This window comes from Sorex fumeus, unplaced genomic scaffold (assembly GCF_029834395.1).
Source record: "Sorex fumeus unplaced genomic scaffold, SorFum_2.1 ptg000054l, whole genome shotgun sequence".
Taxonomy (NCBI): Eukaryota; Metazoa; Chordata; class Mammalia; order Eulipotyphla; family Soricidae; genus Sorex; species Sorex fumeus.
In genome coordinates this window covers 26,561,913-26,586,307 of record NW_026606111.1, presented here as the reverse complement: position 1 = coordinate 26,586,307, position 24,395 = coordinate 26,561,913, and the positions used below count along the sequence as shown (strand labels likewise).

Below are 24,395 nucleotides of genomic sequence, written 5' to 3'. Positions count from 1 at the left end.
ATCAGAAATGAAAAGGGGGTCATTACAACAGAAACTACAGAAATTCAAAGGATCCTCAGGGAGTACTTTGAGAAGCTTTATGCCACGGAACATCAAAACCTCGAGGAAATGGATAAATTCCTAGGCTCCTACAGACTCCCAAGGCTGAACCAAGAAGACCTGGAATACCTGAACAGACCTATCACCATCAAGGAAATTGAAATGGTAATAAAAAGTCTCCCCAAGCACAAAAGCCCTGGCCCGGATGGATTCACTAGTGAATTCTTCCAAATCTTTAAAGAGGACTTACTCCCACTCCTCTTTAAGCTTTTTTTTTTCACGAAATTGAAATATCAAAAACACTTCCGAACAGTTTCTACGAAGCAAATATCACACTGATACCAAAAGCAGACAGAGATACCACAAAGAAAGAGAATTACAGGCCGATATCCCTGATGAACACAGATGCAAAGATCCTCAACAAACTACTAGCAAATAGAATCCAACTACTCATCAAAAAGATCATACACCATGACCAAGTAGGATTCATCCCAGGGATGCAAGGATGGTTTAACATTCGGAAATCAATCAACATAATCCATCATATCAACAAAAGAAAAGATAAAAAGCATATGATCATATCAATAGATGAAGAGAAAGCATTTGACAAGATCCAGCACCCCTTTATGATGAAAACCCTAGCCAAAATGGGTATAGAGAGGACTTTCCTCAACATAGTTAAAGCCATCTACCACAAGCCTACAGCAAGCATCATCCTCAATGGGGAAAAACTGAGAGCCTTCCCTCTAAGATCAGGGACGAGAGATGCCCACTCTCTCCACTGCTGTTCAATATAGCATTGGAAGTACTTGCAATAGCGATTAGACAAGAAAAAGATATTAAGGGTATTCAGGTAGAAAAGGAAGAAATCAAGCTCTCACTATTCGCAGATGATATGATACTGTACTTAGAGAACCCAATAACCTCCACCAAAAAACTCCTAGAAATAATAGACTTGTATAGTAAAGTTGCAGGCTATAAAATCAATACCCAAAAGTCCATGGCTTTCCTATACGCAAACAGTGAGAGAGAAGAAAGCTACATGAAAAAAAAAATCCCGTTCACAATTGTGCCCCAGAAAATCAAGTACCTAGGAATCATCTTAACTAAGAAAGTAAAGGACCTGTACAAAGAAAACTACAAAATGCTACTTCAGGAAATAAAAGAGGACATGAGGAAATGGAAAGATATCCCCTGCTCATGGGTCAGGAGACTTAACATTGTCAAAATGGCAATACTACCGAAAGCATTGTATAAATTCAATGCAATCCCTATAAGGATACCCATGACATTCTTCAAAGAAATGGAGCAAACACTGAAATTTATATGGAACAATAAGCCCCCACGAATAGCTAAAGCAATTCTTGGGAAAAAGAAAATGGGAGGAACCAACCTCCCGAACTTCAAACTCTACTACAAAGCAGTAATAATTAAAACAGCATGGTACTGGAACAAAGGCAGAACTGCAGACCAATGGAACAGGGTTGAATACACTGACATCTCCCCTCAATCGTATGATCATCTAATCTTTGATAAAGGTGCAAGAAATGTGAAGTGGAGTAAGGAAAGCCTCTTTAACAAATTGTGCTGGCATCACTGGATGGCTACATGCAAAAAAATGGGCTCAGAACTCTGCCTAACACCATGTACAAAAGTAAGATCAAAATGGATTAAAGACCCCAACATCAGACCAGAAACCATAAGGTACATTGAAGATAAAGTTGGCAAAACCCTCCATGACATTGAAGCTAATGGTATTTTCAAAGATGCCACGCCACTGGCCGAGCAAGTGAAAACAGACATAGATAAATGGGACTATCTTAAACTAAGAAGCTTCTGCACCTCAAAAGAAACAGTGACCAAAATACAAAGACAGTCTTCAGAATGGGAAAGGATATTTGCTGAATACACATCTGACAAGGGGTTGATATCAAGGACATACAAAGTACTGGTTGAACTCCACAAGAAGAAAACATCCAACCCCATCAAAAAAATGGGGCAATGAAATGAACAGAAACTTTCTCAAAGAAGAAATCTGAATGGCAAAAAAGCACACGAGAAAATGCTCTACATCATTAATCATCAGGGAGATGCAGATCAAAACCACAATGAGATACCATCTCACACCACAGAGACTGGCCCACATTCAAGAGAACAAAAGCAACCGATGCTGGCGTGGATGTGGTAAGAAAGGGACACTCCTTCACTGTTGGTGGGAATGCTGACTGGTTCAGCCCTTTTGGAAAACAGTATGGATGATTCTCAAAAAATTAGAAATTGAGCTCTCATTTGACCCAGCAATACCACTCCTGGGAATATATCCCAGAGAGGCAAAAATGTATAGTCGAAGTGACATCTGCACTTGTTTGTTCATTGCAGCACTCTTTACAATAGCCAGAAACTGGAAGAAACCTGAGTGCCCAAGAACAGATGACTGGTTAAAGAAACTTTGGTACATCTACACAATGGAGTACTATGTAGCTGTTAGAAAAGATGAAGTCATGAAATTTACAAACAAGTGGTACAACATGGAAAGTATCATGCTAAGCGAAATGAGTCAGAAAGAGAGGGATAGACATAGAAAGATTGCATTCATCTGGGGGATATAAAGTAACAAAATATGAGATTAATACCCAAGAATAGCTGAGATCAGCACCAGGAGGATTACTCCATAGCTTAGAGGCCAGCCGGGCATTCTAGGGGAAAAGGCAGCTCAGATAGAGAAGGGAGCACCAAATAAAGGGTGCTTGTAGGATCCTCCCAGGAGGGGAGATGCATATTGAAAGTAGACTATGGACTGAACATGCTTGCCACTCAATGCCTCTTTTGCAGACCACAACACCCAAAAGGAGAGAGAGAACAAAAATACCCTGCCACAGAGGCAGGGTGGGATGGGGGGAGATGGGGGTGGGAGCGATATTATCCATGGTGGTAGAAAATGGGCACTGGTGGAGGGATGGGTATTTGATCATTGTAAAATCGAAACCCAAGCACAAAAAATTGTAAATCTACAACTGTACCTCATGGTGTTTCACTAATAAAAATTTTTAAAAAATCCCCAGTTTCCCTCCGTTTGGCCCCATTGTCCCCCTGTCCCCCACCTGCCTCTGGCAGACATCTCTCTCTGTCTCTGTCTCTCTCTGTCTGTCTCTCTCTCTCTCTATATATATATATACATATTATTTTTTTCTTAAAATGTGTGACTGTTCTAAAAAAAAAGTCAAGGGCTAGAGAGACAGTACAGGGGCTAAGGCATTTGCCTTGCACTCCACCAACCTGTTTTTATTCCCAGCACTGTCCCCTGAGCCCCATCAAGAGAGACTCCTGAGAGGAGACTCAGAACCAAGCCCTGAGCACTTGGGTGTAGCCCCCAAACTCTAATTTAATTAATTATTAAATTTAAAACAGTTGAGGGTCCTGTGGAGGGCACAGGGATGAGTAACACAGGAGCTTAGAGAATCTGTCCTGTAGGTATACATATGGCCACTAGTTCAAATCCTGTGTCCCACTGGCACTGAGCATGATCCAAGAAGTTCTGCCATTTGAATGTGGTAGCTCGGCTATGGGTGATCCCTGCCATCTTGAGTGATTTCTAGCTGTACTTCAACTCAGCATGTCTGAGCATCACAAAAAGAGGTGCAACCTCTGGAGAGCATGGCAATGGAAAACAGAAAAGTTAGTGGCAAGTCAGGAAGCACAAACTCTGGCGAGCATGTTGTGTGAGCACTGTAGCAACTCCAGGAAGCACCACATAACTGCTGTGCATTAACTAAGAGTGGGACCCTGGAAAGCACCTGAAGGAAGAAATGGTGAGGCCTGAAGCTGAGCATCTGAGTTCCGCAACCTGATGCACAACCCAAGAGCACCACAATCAAACCTGTGTGCAACTCCTGGTCACTGTAACATCAACAATACCACAGTGGAGGAGAAGGTGAGAAGGAGGTGGGGAATAAAACATTTGAAAACAGGAAGTTATTTTTTAAATTGCTAGTTGCACTGAAAATGGGCTTACAGAACTGAGTTTTCCAGCAGTGGGTAGATGTGGGGAATGAAAGTGGGAGGCTGCTGATGGGTGCGGTGCGGGTAGTGCCTTGACACACTGATAGAGGGGGGCCAACACTCTGGCAGAGGTTGTGGTACTAAAACATTTGAATACATGATACTACCATCAATGGTATTGTAAATCATAGTGGCTCAAATAAAAATAAATAAATAAAATGCTAGATGCAATGTAGAATTAACAATATATATTCTATATCCTATTTTCATTCATCCTTCCTATATTTTACACGGATCTTTGGCTGTGAAAATTTTGTAAGAAAATGCATTTGTTATTGGAAAATATTTTCCAACAAGTTATACCAATCTTCTCAATGTTGATACACTTTTGTACATAATAGCAGAACATTGTATTTCTTAATATCACCACCATTCTCATCAGAAAAAAAAATGGTGAAGAATTGGGAAGCTATCAAGTTTATGGTGGCAGGAAGATGTTTTCCAAAATCCAAATTGTTACTTGTTTGCTCAGATTTTATCACTGGCAACCCTTGTTTCCCCAGCACTGACAGGCAAACAATTCCCTTTCAAGAAAATATTTACCATCACTGTAATAAAAGTCTCATTTCAGCCTGATTAACCATAGTTTGTCTGTAACTCATTCTTCCTTGCAAAAATGGAATTCCATAAAAAGACTGGTCAGTTCAGCCAGCAACTCAATCACTGCATGAAAATTTTGCCACAAGGCAACGATTGTAGTTGGTATACAGTGAACGTTTTAGGTGCACTTCCTTTATCACAAAGAATTTTAAAACATTGTATGTTTGGGATCTGGAGAGATAGTGCCGGGATAGTACATGCCTCATCAGTCAATTCCTTTTCGGTCCCTGAAACTGCACCTGGCCTCTCCAAGCACCACCAAGGAGTGACCCTTGAGTACAGAGCCAGGAGTAAGTCCTGCATACTTCTTGGTATGGTCAAGCCCCACAATTCCCTCACACCAAAAAAAAAAAAAAGTTGTATACATCAAGGGTTGAGATTTAACAAAGACGTTAATAATTTTTATGGCTTTTATGGCTTCTTCTTAAATAAACCTAGATGTTAAAAAAAAACTACAAGTAGGTCCTGAGAACCTGTTTCAATCCATGGCATCATGTATGGTCCCTGAATCCTGCCAGGAGTGACCCATGACCAAAGAGTCAGGAATAAGCCCTGAGCACCATGAGATGTGGCATAAAAACAAATGAAAAAAACTACAAGTACATGGAATGTGAATCCTACAATGTGGTCTCTATACCTAGTGATTTTATTTACCATCACTATGACTTTCACAACAATTAAAAAATTAAAAAAAAACAGTGTCCTAGTATTAGAATAAAGAATTCTGACTTTAAGTACTCCTAAAAAGTCTCAGGGATGGCAGGAAGTGTAAGAATTTCACTTTGAGGACTACTGACTCAAATAACCCTATGACTGAATCCTCTGCTACTCTCTCAATAAGCTCAGCAACTGTGTCAAGGAAAGAAAACCTCAACACTGGTTCTACCCAGAAATGCATCTGCCTGCTTTCCTTGACCATGGCTCTGATGCAGAGAGAGTGCCGGTGAACCACCCAAACCTATTCTTCTACCCCCATCAGTCTTGTTCATATCATAGCACAGAGAAAAATGCACTTTACTGCAGAGTAAAAAATGAGGCTGCTAGGGGTGTGATGGTCAGCACAGAGAGAGCTCTCAGTTGGAGCATGACAGTTCCCCAGTCAGCTCGTGCCCTAGGAAAGATCCAAAGCTTAGTTTAGATGTAGAAATTCACAATGTACCTCACTGCACTTCATGGTAGAACTAGAATTGTAAGATTTCGTGGAATCGATGTAATTTGATCAAACTTGTCCAGAAACTTTTCAGACATTGGATAGTGATAAAGAGCACAGAATCTGATTCTGTCTGTGAAATGTATGTTGGGGAAAAAAAAATCTCACAGATACTGAGAAGTTAGATCTTAATCTATAGGATTCCAGAGTACAAGAAATGTGCTCAGTCAGGAAGAGGTATGAGATGAAAGAATGCCTTAGGTCTCTGTAGTTTTACTTAAGGTATATCTCAAGGCTTGTGGGTGAAACCTCCTACCTTAAATAACTGTTAACCAGAAATAACTGCTAAGCTTCTCCTTATATTTATGACTCTAAATATATTTTCTCCTTGTAACAGTCTGTGGCTCAAACTACAATCATTATGAATGTCAACCCATCTGTTCCTTGACAAAGAGTTCTTTTTCATGGTATCAAAAATGGTAGCTGAAGGAATGCAACAATCCAAATGTCCAATGATAGATGTGTGGATAGGAAAGTTGTTGGATATATACACAATGAAATATTACTCGGGCTGGAGCAATAGCACAGTGGGTAGGGCGTTTGCTTGCATGCAGCCAACATGGCTAACCCGTGTTTGATTCCTCCATACCTCTTGGAGAACCCAGCAAGCTACTGAGAGTATCTCGCCCGCACAGCAAAGCCTGGCAAGCTACCCGTAACGTATTCGATATGCCAAACACAGTAACAACAAGTCTCATGATGGAAACGTTACTGGTCCGCTTGAGCAAATTGATGAACAATGGGAGGACAGTGACAGTGATAGGAAATGATGAAATCCTGAAGTTTTCTGCAAAGCGGATGGAACTCCAGAGCATTATGTTAAGCAAAATAAATCAGAGGGAGAAGAAAAAAACGCAAAATCATCTCACTCAGCTATAGCATAAAGAGATATAAAGCAAAGGAACAGACAGTATCAAATGATGCCAAACTCTTTGCCTTTGATCACAAAATTGAGATTATTAAGCATTAGAGGTTGGGGAGGGTCTGGGGAAGGCAAAGGAGGCCTAAATGTGACATCAGGACAGTGGGGGAGGGTCTCAGGCACTGTGGAGGAGATATAGGTACAGTAACTCTGTATATCAAAACCATAAATGTTAACTCTACTGTAACCAACTTACCTAAACTACAACGTAACATTTTTTTAAAGGAAGTGGTGACTCAGTGTACCTCAGATTTCAAGAGGCTCCTAGAAAACTGCAAGAGCTGACTGAAAACTGGGACTGCTCTAGACACACCCGGTTCTCCCTTCTTTACCATGTATTTCCTCTTCAGCGAACAGGTTTTGATGACTACTTAGCATGGGGTCACAAAATTTCTACGTGAGTGAATGTGGACGTCCCCTCAATATTCTGTCTCAGGGAGCGCATCTTTAAACAAAACCGGCTGGTTGCCCGCCACAGAGCACCAGCCTGGAGTAGGACCAAGGATGGCATCTAAGGATGGCAGTGGCACAGCTGCATCTCTCAGTGAGTACTGCAGCTCTCTGTGCTATGGGCAGTGGCAGAGTTTTAACGTGTCTGAATAGGGCTCTTTGGGTTCAATCAGGCCACTCCACGAATCACGGATCCCAGAGTTGAGGGGGCACCCTGGGTTCCCACCATGGGGGCCCAGTGATTCGCCATTGGCATTTCTTCCCCAGACCAGCAGGCACTGCCCGCAGCATATTATGGAGGAAAAACAACTATCTGGAGACCCAGGATAGGGGCATGTGCCCCCTGTCCAGGCTCCGCTGAACTGGTGGCTACAGCCTGCCCAGAGTGAGCAGGCCGCAGACAGTAGCAGCCCTGGCCTTGGTCCTGGTCTCTGTCGCCACTGAGGCCTGGGGGGGTGCAGCGCCTCCTGCAGGTCAACCTGGACCCATGGAGCCAGGGCATCAGCAGCCTGATGGTGCCATTTGACTTCCTGATAACCCAAAATTGCTGCCATGCCTCTGGTCAGACTCTAACAACTCAGGACCAAGTCTGCTGAGAAATTAAACCTCCAAATGTTAGGTATGTGGGAGTCATGCCACAAACCACCTCTGGCTCAGCCATACAAGCTCATTTATGGGCCTTGCCTCAGAGACTCATAAATAAATCTTGAAAGAGATCAAAAGTCACAGTTAATATCGGGCCTGCACAAGGATCAGGGTAGACTGGAGGGGGGACGGGGTGGGTGAGCCCACTGCCCACCCAAACAGGACCCTGTAGTCACTTGTTTCCACAATCCAAAATTGCCACCATGCCTCCAGCTGGACTCCACTCTCAGGACTGACCTCATCGAGATAATAATCTGAAAATTCAGATATGTAGGTTTTGTGACTGAACTCTCCAGGCATTCTCAGAGTTGGGATGAGCTACCTCCCCCCCCCCCACTTTGCTATACTCCTGGAAGCACCAGCAGTCACCCCCACAAACCAACTCCAGAGGCATCATGTAAGCTCTTTACTGACCTTGCTTCAGAGACCTATAAATAAATATCGAAAGAGATCAAGAGCAGCAATTAATCTGGGACCCACAAAAGCAGAACAGACTGGAGTAGACTAGATACAGGTAGGTTAGCCTAGTGCCTGCCCAAACAGAGGCTCCGGAAGCCGCTTGCTCCCACAATCCAAAATCATCGCCATGCCTCCGGCTGGACTCTACCATCTCAGGACAGACCTCATTGAGATATTAATCTGCTAAAAATTTGGGTATGCAGGTTTTGTGACTGACATCTCCAGGTTTTCTCAGGGTCAGGATGGGCTAGCTCCTGAAACTTCTCTATACTTCCAGAAACCTCAGTAGTCACCTTCACAACCCAAAGCTGCCACCTAGTTAAAAAAGGCTACTCCAGCTGTACCTTCCCACCAAAAATACTGAATGCTTAAAACAAAACAAACAAACAAAAAATGCTGAATGCCCTGAACAAACAAGATGACCTCTTAGTACCTATATTGTAAACCATAATGCACAAAAGGAGAGACAGAGACAGAGAGGCAGAGAGAGAGAAAGAGAGAGAGAGAGAGAGAGAGAGAGAGAGAGAGAGAGAGAGAGAGAGAGAGAAGAAAGAAGCTTGAAATAGCTACAGCCTTACAGGTATAAAATAATAATACTGGGACATCATAAAAATATATATTTAAAATATAACAGTGATGGGAGGTCCTTTGGAACTTGGTGATTGTTGAGTAACTTTTTAATCCAAAATCATAAACATTGTCACTGTCACTGTCCTCCCATTGTTCATCGATTTGCTCAAGCAGGCCCCGTAACGTCTCCATTGTGAGACTTATTGTTACTATGTCTGGCATATAGAATATATCACAGATAGCTTGCCAGACTTTGCCGTGCAGGTGAGATACTCTTGGTAGCTTGCCAGGCTCTCCAAGAGGGGCAAAGGAATCGAACCCAGGTCGGCCGGGTTGGTCACATGCAAGGCAAAGCCCTACCCTCTGTGCTATTGCTCCAGCCCATCATAAACATTAAATTATTATAATCAAACCGCCTCAATTATAATAAAATAATTTTTTTTAAAAAGAAAGTTATTTTCGGGCTGGATCAATAGCACAGTGGGTAGGGCATTTGCCTTGCACACGGCTGACCTGGGTTTGATTCCCAGCATCCCATATGGTCCCCTGAGCACTTCAAGAAGTAACTCCTGAGTGCAGAGCCAGGAGTAACCCCTGGGCATTGCCGGGTATGACCCAAAAAGCAAAAATAAATAAATAAATAAAATGAAAAATAAAAAAAAACAATAAAAGAAAGCTATTCCAAGAATAACAAAAACTGGTTCATTGTTGAGTAAGGATTTAGTTCACAGTTGCTACTATAATCCGTATTTTTGTCAAATAATATTTGTAAAGAGTACTTACTTCCCTACCACCCTCATATAGTAGATTACAAGGATTTTACAGCATCCTCATATCAGTCTTTTTGGGTGTTAAGTCTCCTGAAATACTGAGCACCCAGAAAATGCAAGTAAATACTCAGTACCTGCGGCAAGGCACACACACAATAGCTCTTCTACTTTCCTCACTAAGCCCCCTTCCTTCAGTAGAAGAAGCAACTATATTTCTCGGACATAGAATATTCTTCCCAAGTTTATATCTCAGTAACCTTAAGATCTCAAGCTGTTAGAACCTTAGTAAGATTGGTACAATAGAAGTTTAAAGGGTTCTTAGTCTCCAGAGACTTGAGAATATCTCTCAGGGGATCCAAATTTATCCTAATCTTGTTGGTTCTAAAATGCTGTATTTCTGTTCTAGCAATTTCAATAGGATTCACTGCCTCAGCTTTAAAATGAAAAATTTACTTTGTTTAGAAGTAATTAAGTCATTATCTTTTAAGAAACGTACTCATAAAATGGGTGGCAAGTATAAATAAAAACTTTTGTTTCTGCCTTACTAAAAAACAACTCTCTAGTTTCCTAAAAGTCAAGATAAATCAGGGACCAGCTGGGATGATAATTTATATGTGGCAATTGAGAAATTATACTTTGTGTGTGATTTTAATCTGTTTTTCTCAAGATTTGCAGTCAATAAATATATTGAATGTCCACTAAGTACTGAGAATTTTGGAGCTCTTAAAGACAGAACTGATAGCTAAGATGAATCTGCAATTAAGGTTTTTCTCGTCTATATGAATGTGTATACGTTTTTCCTCTGTTGAATATATTATTATGTAATATTATGTCCCAGTTCTAGAAATTTACTTTTACTATACCCCAAACAGAAAATGTATCATGGCAATAACACACAGGCAATGAGAATAAGGCATTCTTTTGTTATACTTCCTTAGATTGTAGTAGTATTGTATTATTTCACCTTTTTCCCCCAGATATGAATCTCACCTCAATTTTTTTCTTTTTTCTCTCATTTGTCTTTCACAAAATATCCTTATAACTGATAATAGTTGTGGTTCTAGCAACAGTTAACAATTCTCTGCATTTATAACTTTGTTTTAGAGTTCTATGTGCAAATTTTCTAAATATATGTATATATATAGAGAGAAAACACCTCACATATACAAATGACTACTTTTCTTATTGAGACTTTTAAATCAGTCCTGCCTCTGTGAATAGTATTTTAAAATCTGAAATGGGCAGAGAGGAAAATATGAAGTATTTTAACATGTGAAAGGGCCAATGAGTCTGGACGTGTCTGGATACTTACTCTCTCACACAGCTCTTCAAATGTGCAGTCGGCAACGGTTCCACAGGCTTTATTCAGCCGTAGCTCTCTGCCTTGCACTTTTAGAATCCTTGGTCTAGTTACTATGGGAACATGAACAAAGACTCAATCTTGTCTGGATAATTACTATAAAATTCATCTCTTACAGATAGGAAATGCATAGCTTGATGAATAATAGCACATGATTCAACACATAAATTAGACAAAATGCTGATACAATGACTGCCACTTGAGCATGGCATCAACCCATATACAGCAATGGAACTTATTAATTGGTCAGTGGAGATTGGGCATTGTGTTCTAAATGTATTCTCTTTCAAGAGAAATTAACTTACGTACAATCATTTTGTTTCTGAGCCAGCTCATCAAACAACTTATCCATGACAGCCTCCACATCAGCTTCACTTGTGCTACAGTGAAAAGAATAATAGAATATGAAATTAATAACACTTGAAGCCAACATCAAACAGCTGCCTGAGCCTGCTTAGCTTTTTGCCCATAAAAAAAGAGAACAGGATGTTATGCTCTAAATACAAACATTAGATTTAGAATACACTTAAAAGCAGAGAATATTAACTCTCAGGTAGATGATTCTGCCTTATTTGCATACACTGAAAGACTTCTGTGCTTCTGGCTGTTTCCAGTAATGAGATGATACAGGCAGAGTAAATCCATTAATACTATGTGTACACAATGAGAAGAAAGGCTTCTGGCTCTCTCTTGCATGCAAAACAAGAGCAAATAGACAAGGCAGTCGAGCATCCAGAAAAGTATCCTTTGAAATCTCCACTGATAGGGTACATGTGAAATTAAATATTGAAGCTGCTTTAAAAAAAAATCAAGTCAAGCCACTGACTGGGAGGATCAAATATTCAGAATTAGATTACCAGCGTCAAAATACCAACTTGATCTGCACATCAATAACTTTATCTGACTTCTAGTATAAGGACAATTATAGACTACACAGTTCTCTCAAAAGTGTCCTTGTTGGAAATTCAAGAAAACTATCTCCTTCTGTGATGACCACTACTGCAGCCAGTATAAAGTTAGTTTCATCAAAGAATCCTTTGTATTCTAATTAGAAACCACCATATGGTTGAAGGAACTCATATAAATAAATGTGATAACACTATGACTTTTTTCCTCTCACTTTTTTTCAAAGAGGGGTTGATAAATTAGCAGTCAATAAAATAAAATAACTGGCAGAAGAAATAAATGCTCTTTAAAAAAAAAACCTTCAAGTAAAAATGTAAGTTTCCTTCAACTCTCCGTACACACGTGTACAGAATGACCTGCCAATATGTTTAATTCTGACACAATAATCGCTCTTGTCTAGGTGTGGAAGCAATTAAATTCAATTCTGGACATCTATCTTAATAAAGTCTTATTGAAAACTCATATCACAAGTCCCTTTTTCTTTAGATGAAGCTTAAACTAAACCTAACCAATTTCTCCCTTGAGATAATTATCAGGTGGCAGGTATTTAACACACAAGCACCTAATTCTTCAACTATTTCATAGATAATGCATTTAAAATGCAACAAAGCATGCAGTCATGATAATGGATTTAGAAATCTAAGTAATAACCACTTCACCTCAAAGGATATTAAAACATCATCTATAGTGGTTGACTTTGCGGGGTAAATGCTATTTGACTTACACAAAGCCTTATTATGACCATTGGAGTAGACCTGTATTAAAATAATAAAATGATACTACAGAAAGAGTGATTATAGAGGCAAAAAATTTAAGGTACAAGGAATTCACACAAGTTAATGTAAATGTCACTGCATAAGATAAGTACATGATGGCTTTGCCAACTTATCCATGGGGACTCATCTGGAATAGTCTTCATATTGCGAGGGCAATGTACATAGGCAAAGCTTTTGAAAGAGAAGGTAATTATCTTTTTGAGAGATAAGAGAGCAACTTTTTTTTAAAGGAAGGCAAAGAATTCTCATTTAATTGTAAAACTGAAATTCTCAAACTGGGAGAGTGTGGAAGCCAGGGAGGAAAGAATTGAAGCGATGAAGTTGGGGGAGGGGGCAGTGAATGGAAAGTAGATTAGGAGTGATATCTGGATAGGGATTGAGGTTCAGGGATGTTTTAGTGGTGAAGGTGCTTGATTTCGTTTCTAAAAACCATGAGAGTTAACAATATTGTAACCTACATCACTGTCACACTGTCCTCCTGTTGTTCATCGATTTGCTCGAGCGGGCCCAGTAACATCTCCATTGGAGACTTTGTTACTGTGTTTGGCATATCGACTACATCACGGGTAGCTTGCCAGGCATGCTAATTGAATTGGGCATAAACTCCACCTTACTTTTTTTTTTCATTTTTTATAAGCTGGAGCGATAGCACAGCGGTAGGGCGTTTGCTTTACAAGCGGCCAACATGGCCGACCCGAGTTTGATTCCTCCGCCCCTCTCGGAGAGCCCGGCAAGCTACCGAGAGTATTCGATATGCCAGACACAGTAACAACAAAGTCTCCAATGGAGACGTTACTGGGCCCGCTCGAGCAAATCGACGATCAACGGGAGGGCCTTTACCTTTACCTTTTACCTTATAATTTTATTTATTGAATCACCAAGAGAGCAGTTACAAAGCTTTTGGATTTAAGTATCGGCCATACAATGAAACACCTGTACCTTCACCAGTGCCCATTCTCCACCACCAAAAACCCTAGTATACCTCCATCCCATACCCTCCCCCTATCTGTGGGGCAGATGATTTCCACATTACTCTTTCTCTACTTTGATCACATTCAATATTTTGACACCAGACCCACCATTATTATTTGGGATTTTACCCCAACACTCAGATCTGCTGAAAAGGCAACAGTAGACAATTTGTTTTCTATTTCTGGTTAAGAATAACATATGATGTTGCATGGCTGCAGTAGTGGCTGCGCGATTTTGAAATTCCGAAATTTTAACACTTAAATCTGGAGGGATTTTCTGCCAAAACCAGCAGGATTCCAGATTTGTTCCTGAGTAGAAGAGCAACTTTTAAAAAGATGTAGAAAGGAGACAGCAATGCCAGCCACCTGGGACATCCATTGGCTTTGAGAAACTGAGTCTGTCCTTAAGATGGCATACTAATCAATATAGGGGGGAGAATTAAAATTTGATAATAACCAAGAGAGAAGAAAACTTTATTTCTGAAAGTGAACTCAATGAATGAACAATTGCTTACAAACTTCCAGTTTGGAGATTTCCTCTTGACTCTGTGTACTCTAGTATACTATATGAAAATGGAGTTATATATTACATACTATATATTAAAATGAGGCTCACTAGACTTTATATCATCTATGAAATTATTATATGTGAAATTATAAAATTATTTCATTATAATAATATTACGTAAGGATTTCAAAACATATTCAAAATTTTACTCACAAGTTAGAATATGAAAAATGAGAAAGGGGAGAAGTGGGGAGGGAAAGAGAAAGGTACGGAGGGAAGGAAGGAAGGAGGGAGGGTGGAAAAGAGAGAAAAAAAACAAATGGTCAAGGTCATCAGAATTCAAGATTTTTGTTTACAAAACTGAGCTTTACATGGGGGCACTGGGGTCCTTGGGACACTGATGGAAGAAAGTAGGCTCTGGTGGTGGGGATGGTGTTAGAATGATATAACCATTAAAAGTATGAGTAACAAAATTGAAATTTCAGTACCTCAATAAAAATGGTTTAAAAAAAGAAAATTTAAAAACAGTTAAATGGGCAAGAGGTGTATGTGAAATCACTCATTCTTACCAGTCACAACATATGTGAAGTAAAAATCAAGACATGCCAGGTTTTTTCTTAAATTAAAAAAATAAGTTGTACTTTAGACTCTGTGGTTAACAATATTGTTAATGGCAGGATTTCGTGCATATAATGTTTCAAACCAGACTCTGTGCCACTGTCCACTTCCCACCACCGATGTCTCAGTCAACTACCCACAACTCAGTTTTATAAATCAATTCTCATGTTCTTTTGCCTTTGAGATATGCCATTTTAAAAATCCAAACTGGTGAAGATAAGGAAAAAGATAAAACAGCAAGAAGAAGCCTAGTCAATGGGAAAAACTACCCTCTAATGTATTACTGGGAAGGAGGTAAAACCAACACAAGGTTGCAGGGCAACTACTAATATACAGGAAGAGCACTAAACATGCATATCACATCATCCCTGCCATTTTTTTTTTTGCTTTTTGGGTCACACCCGGCGATGCACAGGGGTTACTCCTGGCTCTGCACTCAGAAATCACTCCTGGCGGTGCTCAGGGGACCATATGGGATGCTGGGAATCAAACCTGCATCCCTGCCATTTTATGAAGAGTTTCACTATGGGACACTAATAGTTGATCAAAACTGGGATGTTCTCTGAGATTGCTCTATCATCAGTGAAAAAGAATACAATAGGGAATTTGCTTAAGTATATTTAAAAACACCAATGCACATTTTGCCGTTTTTAAGGACAATCTTTCCTATTCCTCCTGGAATAGCAATTAAGACCTGGAGTTTGTGGCTAGAAGCATTAATTACCCCAAAGTACTAATGACCTCTTTCTAAACCACTAACAACTTGATCCAGACTCCTGTCCCATGATTAGATAAGCAGCAAACTACCCTACTCATACAGCTTCCCTATATCCCCCATTACCTCCTTTATCAGGAAGGAAACGGGGATGAGCAGCCACTGACCTTGGTGCCTTGTATTTGTGATATGAGTCTTTTCCCTTAGCAAATTAAAAAAAAAAAAGGTGATTTACCTTCCCTGAATAATTGGAGAAGCTGGGTCTTGTAAGGAAATCACGTGAAAAGATTAGGGGATTCTGAAGAAGAAAAGATTGGCACTGTGGTCCTTAATCAAATAAACAGAACCTTACTGGACTGAAAGAAAGGTAGACACTAAGCTAAATGGTTGCCTCATTTATGCCAGATCTTATCAAAACCCTACAAAGATTTAGTACTGCTGACATGCCAGAAGAGAAAGCTTTGGGGCTGTTTTTTTTTTTTTTTTTTTGAAAGCGTGACATTGTTTGAAAATAAAGCCAAGGCAACTGCTCAGCTGCCCTTCCTTCACTGGCAGTTGGGTTCCTGCACGTCTTTCATACCAGCTACTACTGGTAAGTTTACCCATCTGGGACATTTTAACAATTAAAGAGAGAGAGAGAGAAAGAGAGAGAGAGAGAGAGAGAGAGAGAGAGAGAGAGTTTAAAGAGTTAGAATGTACTCTTGGCATGTAGGAATCTTGAGTTTAATCCCCAGCACTACCCATTCTCATGAGTATCCTAGGTGTGTTCCACAAAATCTTTAAAAAATGACATTTCAGGGCTTTTTGCTTGAAAACTTGACCTAAACATTTACCAACTTCAGTGAAGTGGACCAATAAATAAAATCCTACTTATTCACATTGAACATCAAATTAACTTTTTAACACCTCATCTTATAAGTGAATGGATATCCAAATACTTCTAATAATTTAATGAAAACTAGGATAAAAATAAAGACCAAAATAAAGAAAAGAGGTTCTGTGGACTGGATGTGCCTGACAGCATTAGAGTACATACATGCCTTGAATGTATGCCATGGGTTGTCCCCAATACTGGGGGCTAGGGGAGATCACTGAGAAAACAGCAAAAAAATTACCAAGACCAGATATACTCTAATATGTCTGGAGAGAAGAACTTGCATCTATAAAATAAAAAAGGATGCTGTACAGAACAATTTTACATAAGAAAGGATTTTAAGTACGACTACCAAATTTCTTAAAAATAGAAAAGAATTGGGAAAATGTGAAGTAATCTTTTTAAAAATTAAAGAATATGAAAAGAAGAAAAAGCAGAAAGCAAAATATAATTAGACCAATCAAGAAGATTCAATATATAACTGGGAGGTACTCCAAAAAACTATGGATGAGAACTGAGTTGGGTGGGAGGTGGTGGAAGAAAGCACTGCACTGCAAGCATTGCCCTCCCGTTGTTCATCAATTTGCTCTGGCGGGCCCAGTAATGTCTCCATTGTGAGACTTGTTGGTACTGATTTGGCATATCAAATATGTCACAGGGAGCTTGACAGGCTCTGCTCTGCGGGCGAGATACTCTTGGTAGTTTTCCAGGCTCTCCGAGAGGAGCAGAGGAATTGAACCTGGGTGGGTCAGGTCGGCCGTGTGCAAGACAAACGCTCTACCACTGTGCTATCGCTCCAGCCCAGTGGAAGAAAAAAAAAAGGAAAACTGAAATTAAACTTTTAAAACTAAGGTCACTATTTTATATGTTAAATGAGTACAATTAAATAACCAGTATAAAAAAAAGGGAGGAGGGCAAAGAAAGTTCTACTCAAAGTCATAGTTATTATGAAATTCCAGGAAACCATGAATAAAGAAAGGATATCCTAAAAACTTCAGGAGGAGAACACAGGTCAAATATAAAACATTGGGGCTGGAGCTATAACACAGCATCTAGGAAATTTGTCTTGCATGTGGCAGACCAGGGTTCGGTTCCCAGCATCCCATATGGTCCCCCGAGCACCGCCAGGAGTAATTCCTGAGTGCATGACCCAGGAGTAACCACTGTGCATCGCTGGGTGTGACCCAAAAAACTAAAAAAAAAATAATAATAATAATAAAAATGAAACAACATGACACATTCATATCCATTCATGCTAAACTTTGCAAAAGCAATAACAGAAATTTGAAAATAATAGTATAGTACCTAAAAATTATCCAAGAAACGATTATTGTCAAACTGTCTATGCTCAATCAAACTACTAATCAAGAAAAATGAAGATATTTCAGAAAGATATGCTACATATGTATGTATATAATTTCCCACACAGCCTTCTCAAGAAGATATACAGAGGAGTGGTCTATGAAAACAGAAGTGTTCTCGTTCTAGCTGGACCAAGTAAGCACCTCTCCAATGGACTCTGTTGCTGATAGAGCTCTAACCTTGTGAGGGAAACTCCTCCCATAAAAACAAGTGGTTCAAAAGCACTGGGAAGTGGACAAGCTGGCAGATATTGGAGGAATATGACACTTGTAGCACTGTAGCATTGTCCTCCCATCGTTCATCGATTTTCTCAAGTGGGCCCAGTAACATCTCCATTGTGAGACTTGTTGTCACCGTGTTTGGCATATCAAATATGTCACAAGTAGCTTGCCAGGCTTTGCCGTGGGGGTGAGATACTCTCAGTAGCTTGCCAGGCTCTCCGAGAGGGGCAGAGGAATCGAACCTGGCTCGGTCGGGCTGGCCGCGCAAGGCAAACTCTAACGCTCTAGTGAGTTGCTCATTTTTCCAGCTTTTCAGACTGAAGACAGTAAAGTCAGTACTGCTCAGGGTAATTCAAGCTCTAAGAGAAAAAAACAGATGCCTTTATTGTATAAAGAATCAGAGGAGAACTGGGGCAAATACACAGCTGGAAAATCCAGGGAATTGCAGAAAAAAAAGTTTCCAAATTCTCTGTAGATATTAACCCATAAAATTACTCAATCAGGTTAATATAGTCATCACAATATTTTATGCAAATAATTTCAAATAATAATGAGTGACCATAAGACTATGAATCATTTTCTATGATAGTTATTCTAAATATAATTTATATGAAACAATGATACGAAATAAATTTATAGTTTGTCAGCTTATAATAAATATATGCCATGTTTTTCCAAAGCACATAAAAATTTGTTCTATCATGGGATAACGGTGGAAGAAAGTGGATATTCTGGGGGTGAGATGGTATTCGAACACCGTATACATGAAATTCTATCTCTCACAGTATTATAAAACACAGTGCCTCAAATAGAATATTTTTAAAAAAATAACTAAAAAATTTTTGAATACTTTCTCCCTGACATGGACTTTTACTTATAAGATCAAATCTTTTGTATATATTTGTTTCTGCTCTGTGTTGCCAGGCAGTGATGGGGAAGAGGCTGGGGTGGGAGGAAATACAGGAACACTGATGGAGGGAAGCTGACCTGGTGGTGGGATTGGTGTTGAAATATTATATGCCTAAAACTAAGTTATCAATAACGTTGTAAATCACAGTTCTTTAACTTTTTTTGAAAAATAAAAGGAAATATAGTTGATGCAGTAAACTTATTACAAATTCCCAACAGTGGTTCAGAACAATACAAAAACATCATCAGTCTCTAAACGAAATGAGCAAATATGAGCCCTACATTGCCATCCAGGCCAGCACAAAACTAGGCCCTTCGTCTAAGACCTCACATAGCACCAGGCATATGAAGAAGTGGAGGAACTAATTTGCATTGGTAAATGAAGGCAAAAGTTCAAGAAGAATAGCAAGCACACAAGAGCTCTTCTAAATTCCCTGATGAAGACTTCAAAGTGAGTCATGGAAGGATGTTCAATGGATTGTAGAAAGCAATAGAACTCCAACAAGGAAAGAGAGAGTATTTGAAAATTTCAATCAGAAATCACTGAAGAACATAGTATCTGAGTCTAAAAATATAGCAGAAGGGTTCCATGGCAGAATGACATATGCTGAAGAAGAATGAATCAGTGTGCTTGAATCACTATAATGAAAATGAAGACTTCAAAGAAGTACAGAGGAATAGGGTTAGCAAAAATGAAGAAAATATAAGAAAACATAAGGTCACTTTCAAGAGGAATAACACTTACTTTAAGGGAATAGGGAAGCAGTAGTAAGAGAATGGGGAAGAATTATTGGTGGGATAAACTATAGCTGAGAACTTTCCCAATCTAGGATAGAGTCACATACCTAGATCCAAGGAGCTGTAAAGGTCTCAAGCAAAATAAATCCAAGTAGAAGGATACCAATTTAGTGATTCTCATGGGCATATTAAAAATGATTTCCTTACATATATATGTACATATATATATATACACATATATTTAAAAAGGAGCCTCTCGTAGAAGCAGACTAACGGGAGGGAAGCAAATTGGGTGGGTAGATGGGGGTATTGGTAGAAGGTATGGGTGAAGGGATGGGTGTCGTGAAGTTGTATTCCTGAAACACAATCATAAATAACTTTATAATTTCACAGTAACTGAAAAAAATAAATATAATAAAAAATTATTTTCTTTGTTTTTCTGGTTTGGTTTTGTTTAATTCTGCTCACCTTCGCTTATTGCCATCCTTGTTGCTGCAATGACTGGGGTCCCATGCCTGACTGTGGAATTCACAATTATTTAAAAAATTTTATTTTATTTTATGAAGTTGTTCATAATGATTTATTACTTCCAATATTTCAACACCAACCCGACCATCATTACACCTTCCCACCACCATTATTTCCAATTTTTCCAACTACCACCCAAGCCTGCCCCAAAGCAGACCATAAATAATTTATTTTATATAGCTTGTTATGAATAAACTGCTAAAAATGATCAAAAAGGATTTCCTTAAAAGAAAGTATGTGAATATTGTTGTTATCTTACCCTGGAGCAATTAAGTCATTGTATAAGAGATTATTAACATGTTGTTACAGATGAAGCTTTGTGTGTAAATATTTTCTTAATTGGGGTTGGTTGCCTTCTTACTTTACATCCAATGTGGTGTGTTACTCTTGGTATATCAGTGGGGGAAGAGTTTTGGATGATGTTCTAGGAATTCTTAAATTCTGAATGGGGTGATACAGCTGGAGTTAAATTTTTAACTGGATGGTGACTGGGGTCCGGTGGTATCTCTGCAGTTTGTGGCTTTCTTCTGAAATTTATTTGTGATTCTCTGGATCATGGCCATTAATGAGCTTATATGCCACTAGAGGTAGTTCATGGACATGACTGCCAGGTTCTGGGAAGAATAGGGGGATGGTGGGAGGTTACTCATCCCCAATTCCATGAGAACCTGGAGATTTTGACATTCACACATTTTTGCTTGCAGGGATCACACACCAAGTTGTGGGTGCTTGCACACTCAAAAGGCATTTCTTTGGGCTCCTTTCAATTGTAGTACTTGCACATAGGTTCACTGAGGATTCTATTTCCGACCTCTGGTGCTCACACATCTTTTAGTTGTGGTACTCATCAGGGGTCGTACCCCTTTGTTGTGCTTACTCTGAAATGCACGGGAAATCACTCGTGGTAATGGGAATTGCAGATAGCAGAGCCGCCAGACTCAAATAGCAAAGCTGCCAGCAAAATACTGACACATTAATGCAAAAATTAATCCAGAAGCATTTTTTAGTAAATGTCACTATAATATCTAATGATAATATCTAATGATACACTCTAAATCCATTCATAAAAACATTTTGTTTTCTTGACTTCCTTTGGGAAGGAGTGGATTTTGGATCACAGCGCGATATGTTCAGGGCTTACTCCTGCTCTCTGCTCAGACGCGACTCTTGGTGGTACTTAGGGAACCATGGTACTGGGGATCAAAACCAGGATTGGCTACATGCAAGGCAAGTGCCTTATCCCCTGTACTATCTCTCTGACTCTTCTTGACATTTAAGTAGGAAATTTTAAGAACATAGCTTAATTAATTTATTGAGATATTGATTTGGGGGCATACATGAGGGTGCTCAGGGCCTTCTCCTGGTCCTGCACTAAGGAATTATTCCTGGAACATTTGAGGGGTTATATGGGGTGCTTGTACTGAGCCCAAGTCAGCCAAGTACAAGGCAAACACCTATCTACTGTACTATCGTTCCAGCCTGGCTTTATTATTTTATCCATAAAAAATGCCTATAATTTCAAAAGAGAGGAACTTTTATATTCAAAGATAGAGAAAAATGCAAGTTATAGGTATCTCTTGGAAGTTTTCCAGTTAAACAATATAAAGTACAAGTAACAATAAATTTTTAAAAATCTATAATTAGAAATACAACTGAGAAAGGAATGTAACTCACAGTAATGCACTTACTTTACATATGTGACCCTGAGTTTGATCTCTGGTATATCAGGGAGTGGAGGAGAGAAGAGGGAAAAGAAAAAGAATAATACAATACAATTGCTTTAAAGAAGGGCATACAATAAAGTTTTAAAGAAGGGCAAGGGTAAGTTAGTTTTTACCAAGATATTGGGCCTAAGTGACAGCACAGTGTGTAAGATGCTTGCCTTGTTCACAGCCAACCTGGATTTTATTCCCAGAATGCCATATAGTCCCCTGAGACCATCAGGAATAATTCCTGAGTGTAGAGTAGGGAATAACTCCTGAGCATTGCTGGGTGTGGCCCCTAAACAAACAAATAAAATAAATCAAGTATTTGGGCAAGGAAATGGCTCAAAGGGCTAGAGTGGATGCATTACATCAGGGGAGGCCCAAGTTTTATTTCCAGCACCATTTTCATGGTCCTGCATACCAGTGGTGTGACCTAAAAAGACAAAAAGGAAAAACAAAAACCAAGCGTTTTAACGTGGGCATGTGGCTCTCTGTTGAAGTGCTTACTTTACACATGTAAGACTGAGAGTTCCGTCCCCCAGCACCCACATCAACACCAAATGTAACCCCTGACTCTACTGATGTGATGATCCTTAACAAGGTGTGTGACCCCTAGTTGCTGAAACAACTAATGGAAAGGGGAGGGATCAAATGTCTGGGTCAGCAGCAAACATATTGAGAAAAAAATAATACCAAAAACATGTAATAATATAGATTATATAACACTACAAATAATGTTTAAAATTAGACTCAAATTATAAACATAAGTGAGAAAGATATTCCAGCCTAACTTGTACAATCTGAGAAAGCGGCATTACCAGGAAGTCAGTAGAAGTTGCTTGGAAAAGTAATGGTCTACGGATGACACTAATTTAGATATACCTGTTTCTGAGTAAAACGGAGTTAAGTTTTCTTTGGGGGCTGTAAGAATGTCATGTCACATTGCTGGAAGTTACCTTTGTGTTGTTCCATTTTAATCACAGAGACATATCATAAGAAATGGTGACTTGGATAATATCAAAATGCGCAGAAAAATATGAAAACTCACTTAAATGTTCTGAATTGTATCCCCTTTCTCATGAGTGGAAACAGTGACATAAATGCTTACAACTGTGATGGATGGATCTAGCACAGTGGGAGAATACTTGCCTTGCATGGGTGAGGCTCTGCTTAGATTCCCAGCAGTAATAAAGTGTTTAGAAGTTACTTCAAATGCTTCTGAGTTGTTTTTTTCTGACGGGTGTCAGGGTAGAGGGGGTTGTTGCTAAGCAGAGAAAACTCTTTTTCCTTGGTTCAGTAAAGCCCTGGTAAAAATCCACTCATTCCATTGCTTCTGAAACCTTTGGTTAAAGTCAGAGGTTTCAGTGAAGGGGTAGGTTTCTGTTTTCTGTGAAGCAGTACCACTGTGTCTTTAAGTCACAAAAGCATTGGAAAAGCACTGCTTTGTTGCCAGGAAATTTGGCATCGACTCCTACAGGAATCCTGGGAGTACAGTGCCCTGGATTAAAAGTCTGATTGCCTCAGAAGTATGAGAATCATGATTTATTTTCCTATGTGAAATTTGTAAACAGAGAGGAAAGTAATCAGCTTATGAAAATTTTGAGAAAATTTCTACTGCTGAAATCAGGCTTTCAACATAAAATTCAGAAATTCAGACCCAAGAAACAAAACGTTTAAAAAGGAAAAACCCCAAAACAAAAACAAACATTATTATTGCTAGATCATTTGAAATTCTTCACAAAAATTCCAAAACAAGTGGAGGTTTCTAGAAGAGGGTCACACATGAATTTAAATGGAAATTAATTTCTTCAAGAACCTCCCACTTCATTAGGATTGACTCAAGGGGACAGAATGCTAACCATACTTGCTCCTTTATCCCCTTTTAAAAATCAACAGCTTGTTAAGGTATCAACAAGTAGAATAGGGTTGGCTTTCCTTGGTCCCACTCTCTCCATGTTCTCTATTCCAAGAGCCAACGTTGATTCAATGAGGGAGAAATTTCCCCTTCCTCTTAGAGTTCTTGTGCCAAACTTCGCTGGCAGTGTGCCTTCTCACTCTCCTGATTCCTTGTGCATTCATGCTGTACAGCTCTTTGTGCTCATACCAAACATAATCTGGGGCTGGAGGCAGGTCTAAGATTAAGTTGGTTTATACTTGCCCAGTTTAAAACAGACTTGGTTGCATTTCAAATCCTGTAGGTTTGTTTTACATAACGGAATCAGTTGTTAGATGGAGTTTGCTCTATTTATCTTTTTCTCAATCACTCAAAGGCTTAATTGACTGCTCAGAGATCCCTTTCAGTCTCTAAATTTCCCACCCTTCTCAATCACCTGGAGCGTAATTTACCTGGTCCCATTAATCGTGACCTGCTATAATGCAGAAAGTGGGAACTAGCACCATTAGCTCTCAAATTCCAGACCTTCACCTATGCTACTTGGTCCCAAACTCCAGATAAAATGTCTCCAAAACCTATATATTG

At 39.4% G+C, this 24,395-nt stretch overlaps 1 protein-coding gene across 1 annotated transcript in view; it reads right to left on the bottom strand.

The window, feature by feature from the left end:
• AFG1L (AFG1 like ATPase) overlaps positions 1 to 24,395 on the bottom strand; it is a 193,548-nt gene that overhangs the window by 36,190 nt on the left and 132,963 nt on the right. Inside the window, exons 9-10 of the mRNA XM_056125103.1 lie at positions 11,394 to 11,464; positions 11,037 to 11,137 (exon numbers count right to left, since the gene is read on the bottom strand). Coding sequence (XP_055981078.1) covers positions 11,037 to 11,137; positions 11,394 to 11,464 — 172 coding nt within the window. The remainder of the gene's footprint in view (positions 1 to 11,036; positions 11,138 to 11,393; positions 11,465 to 24,395) is intronic.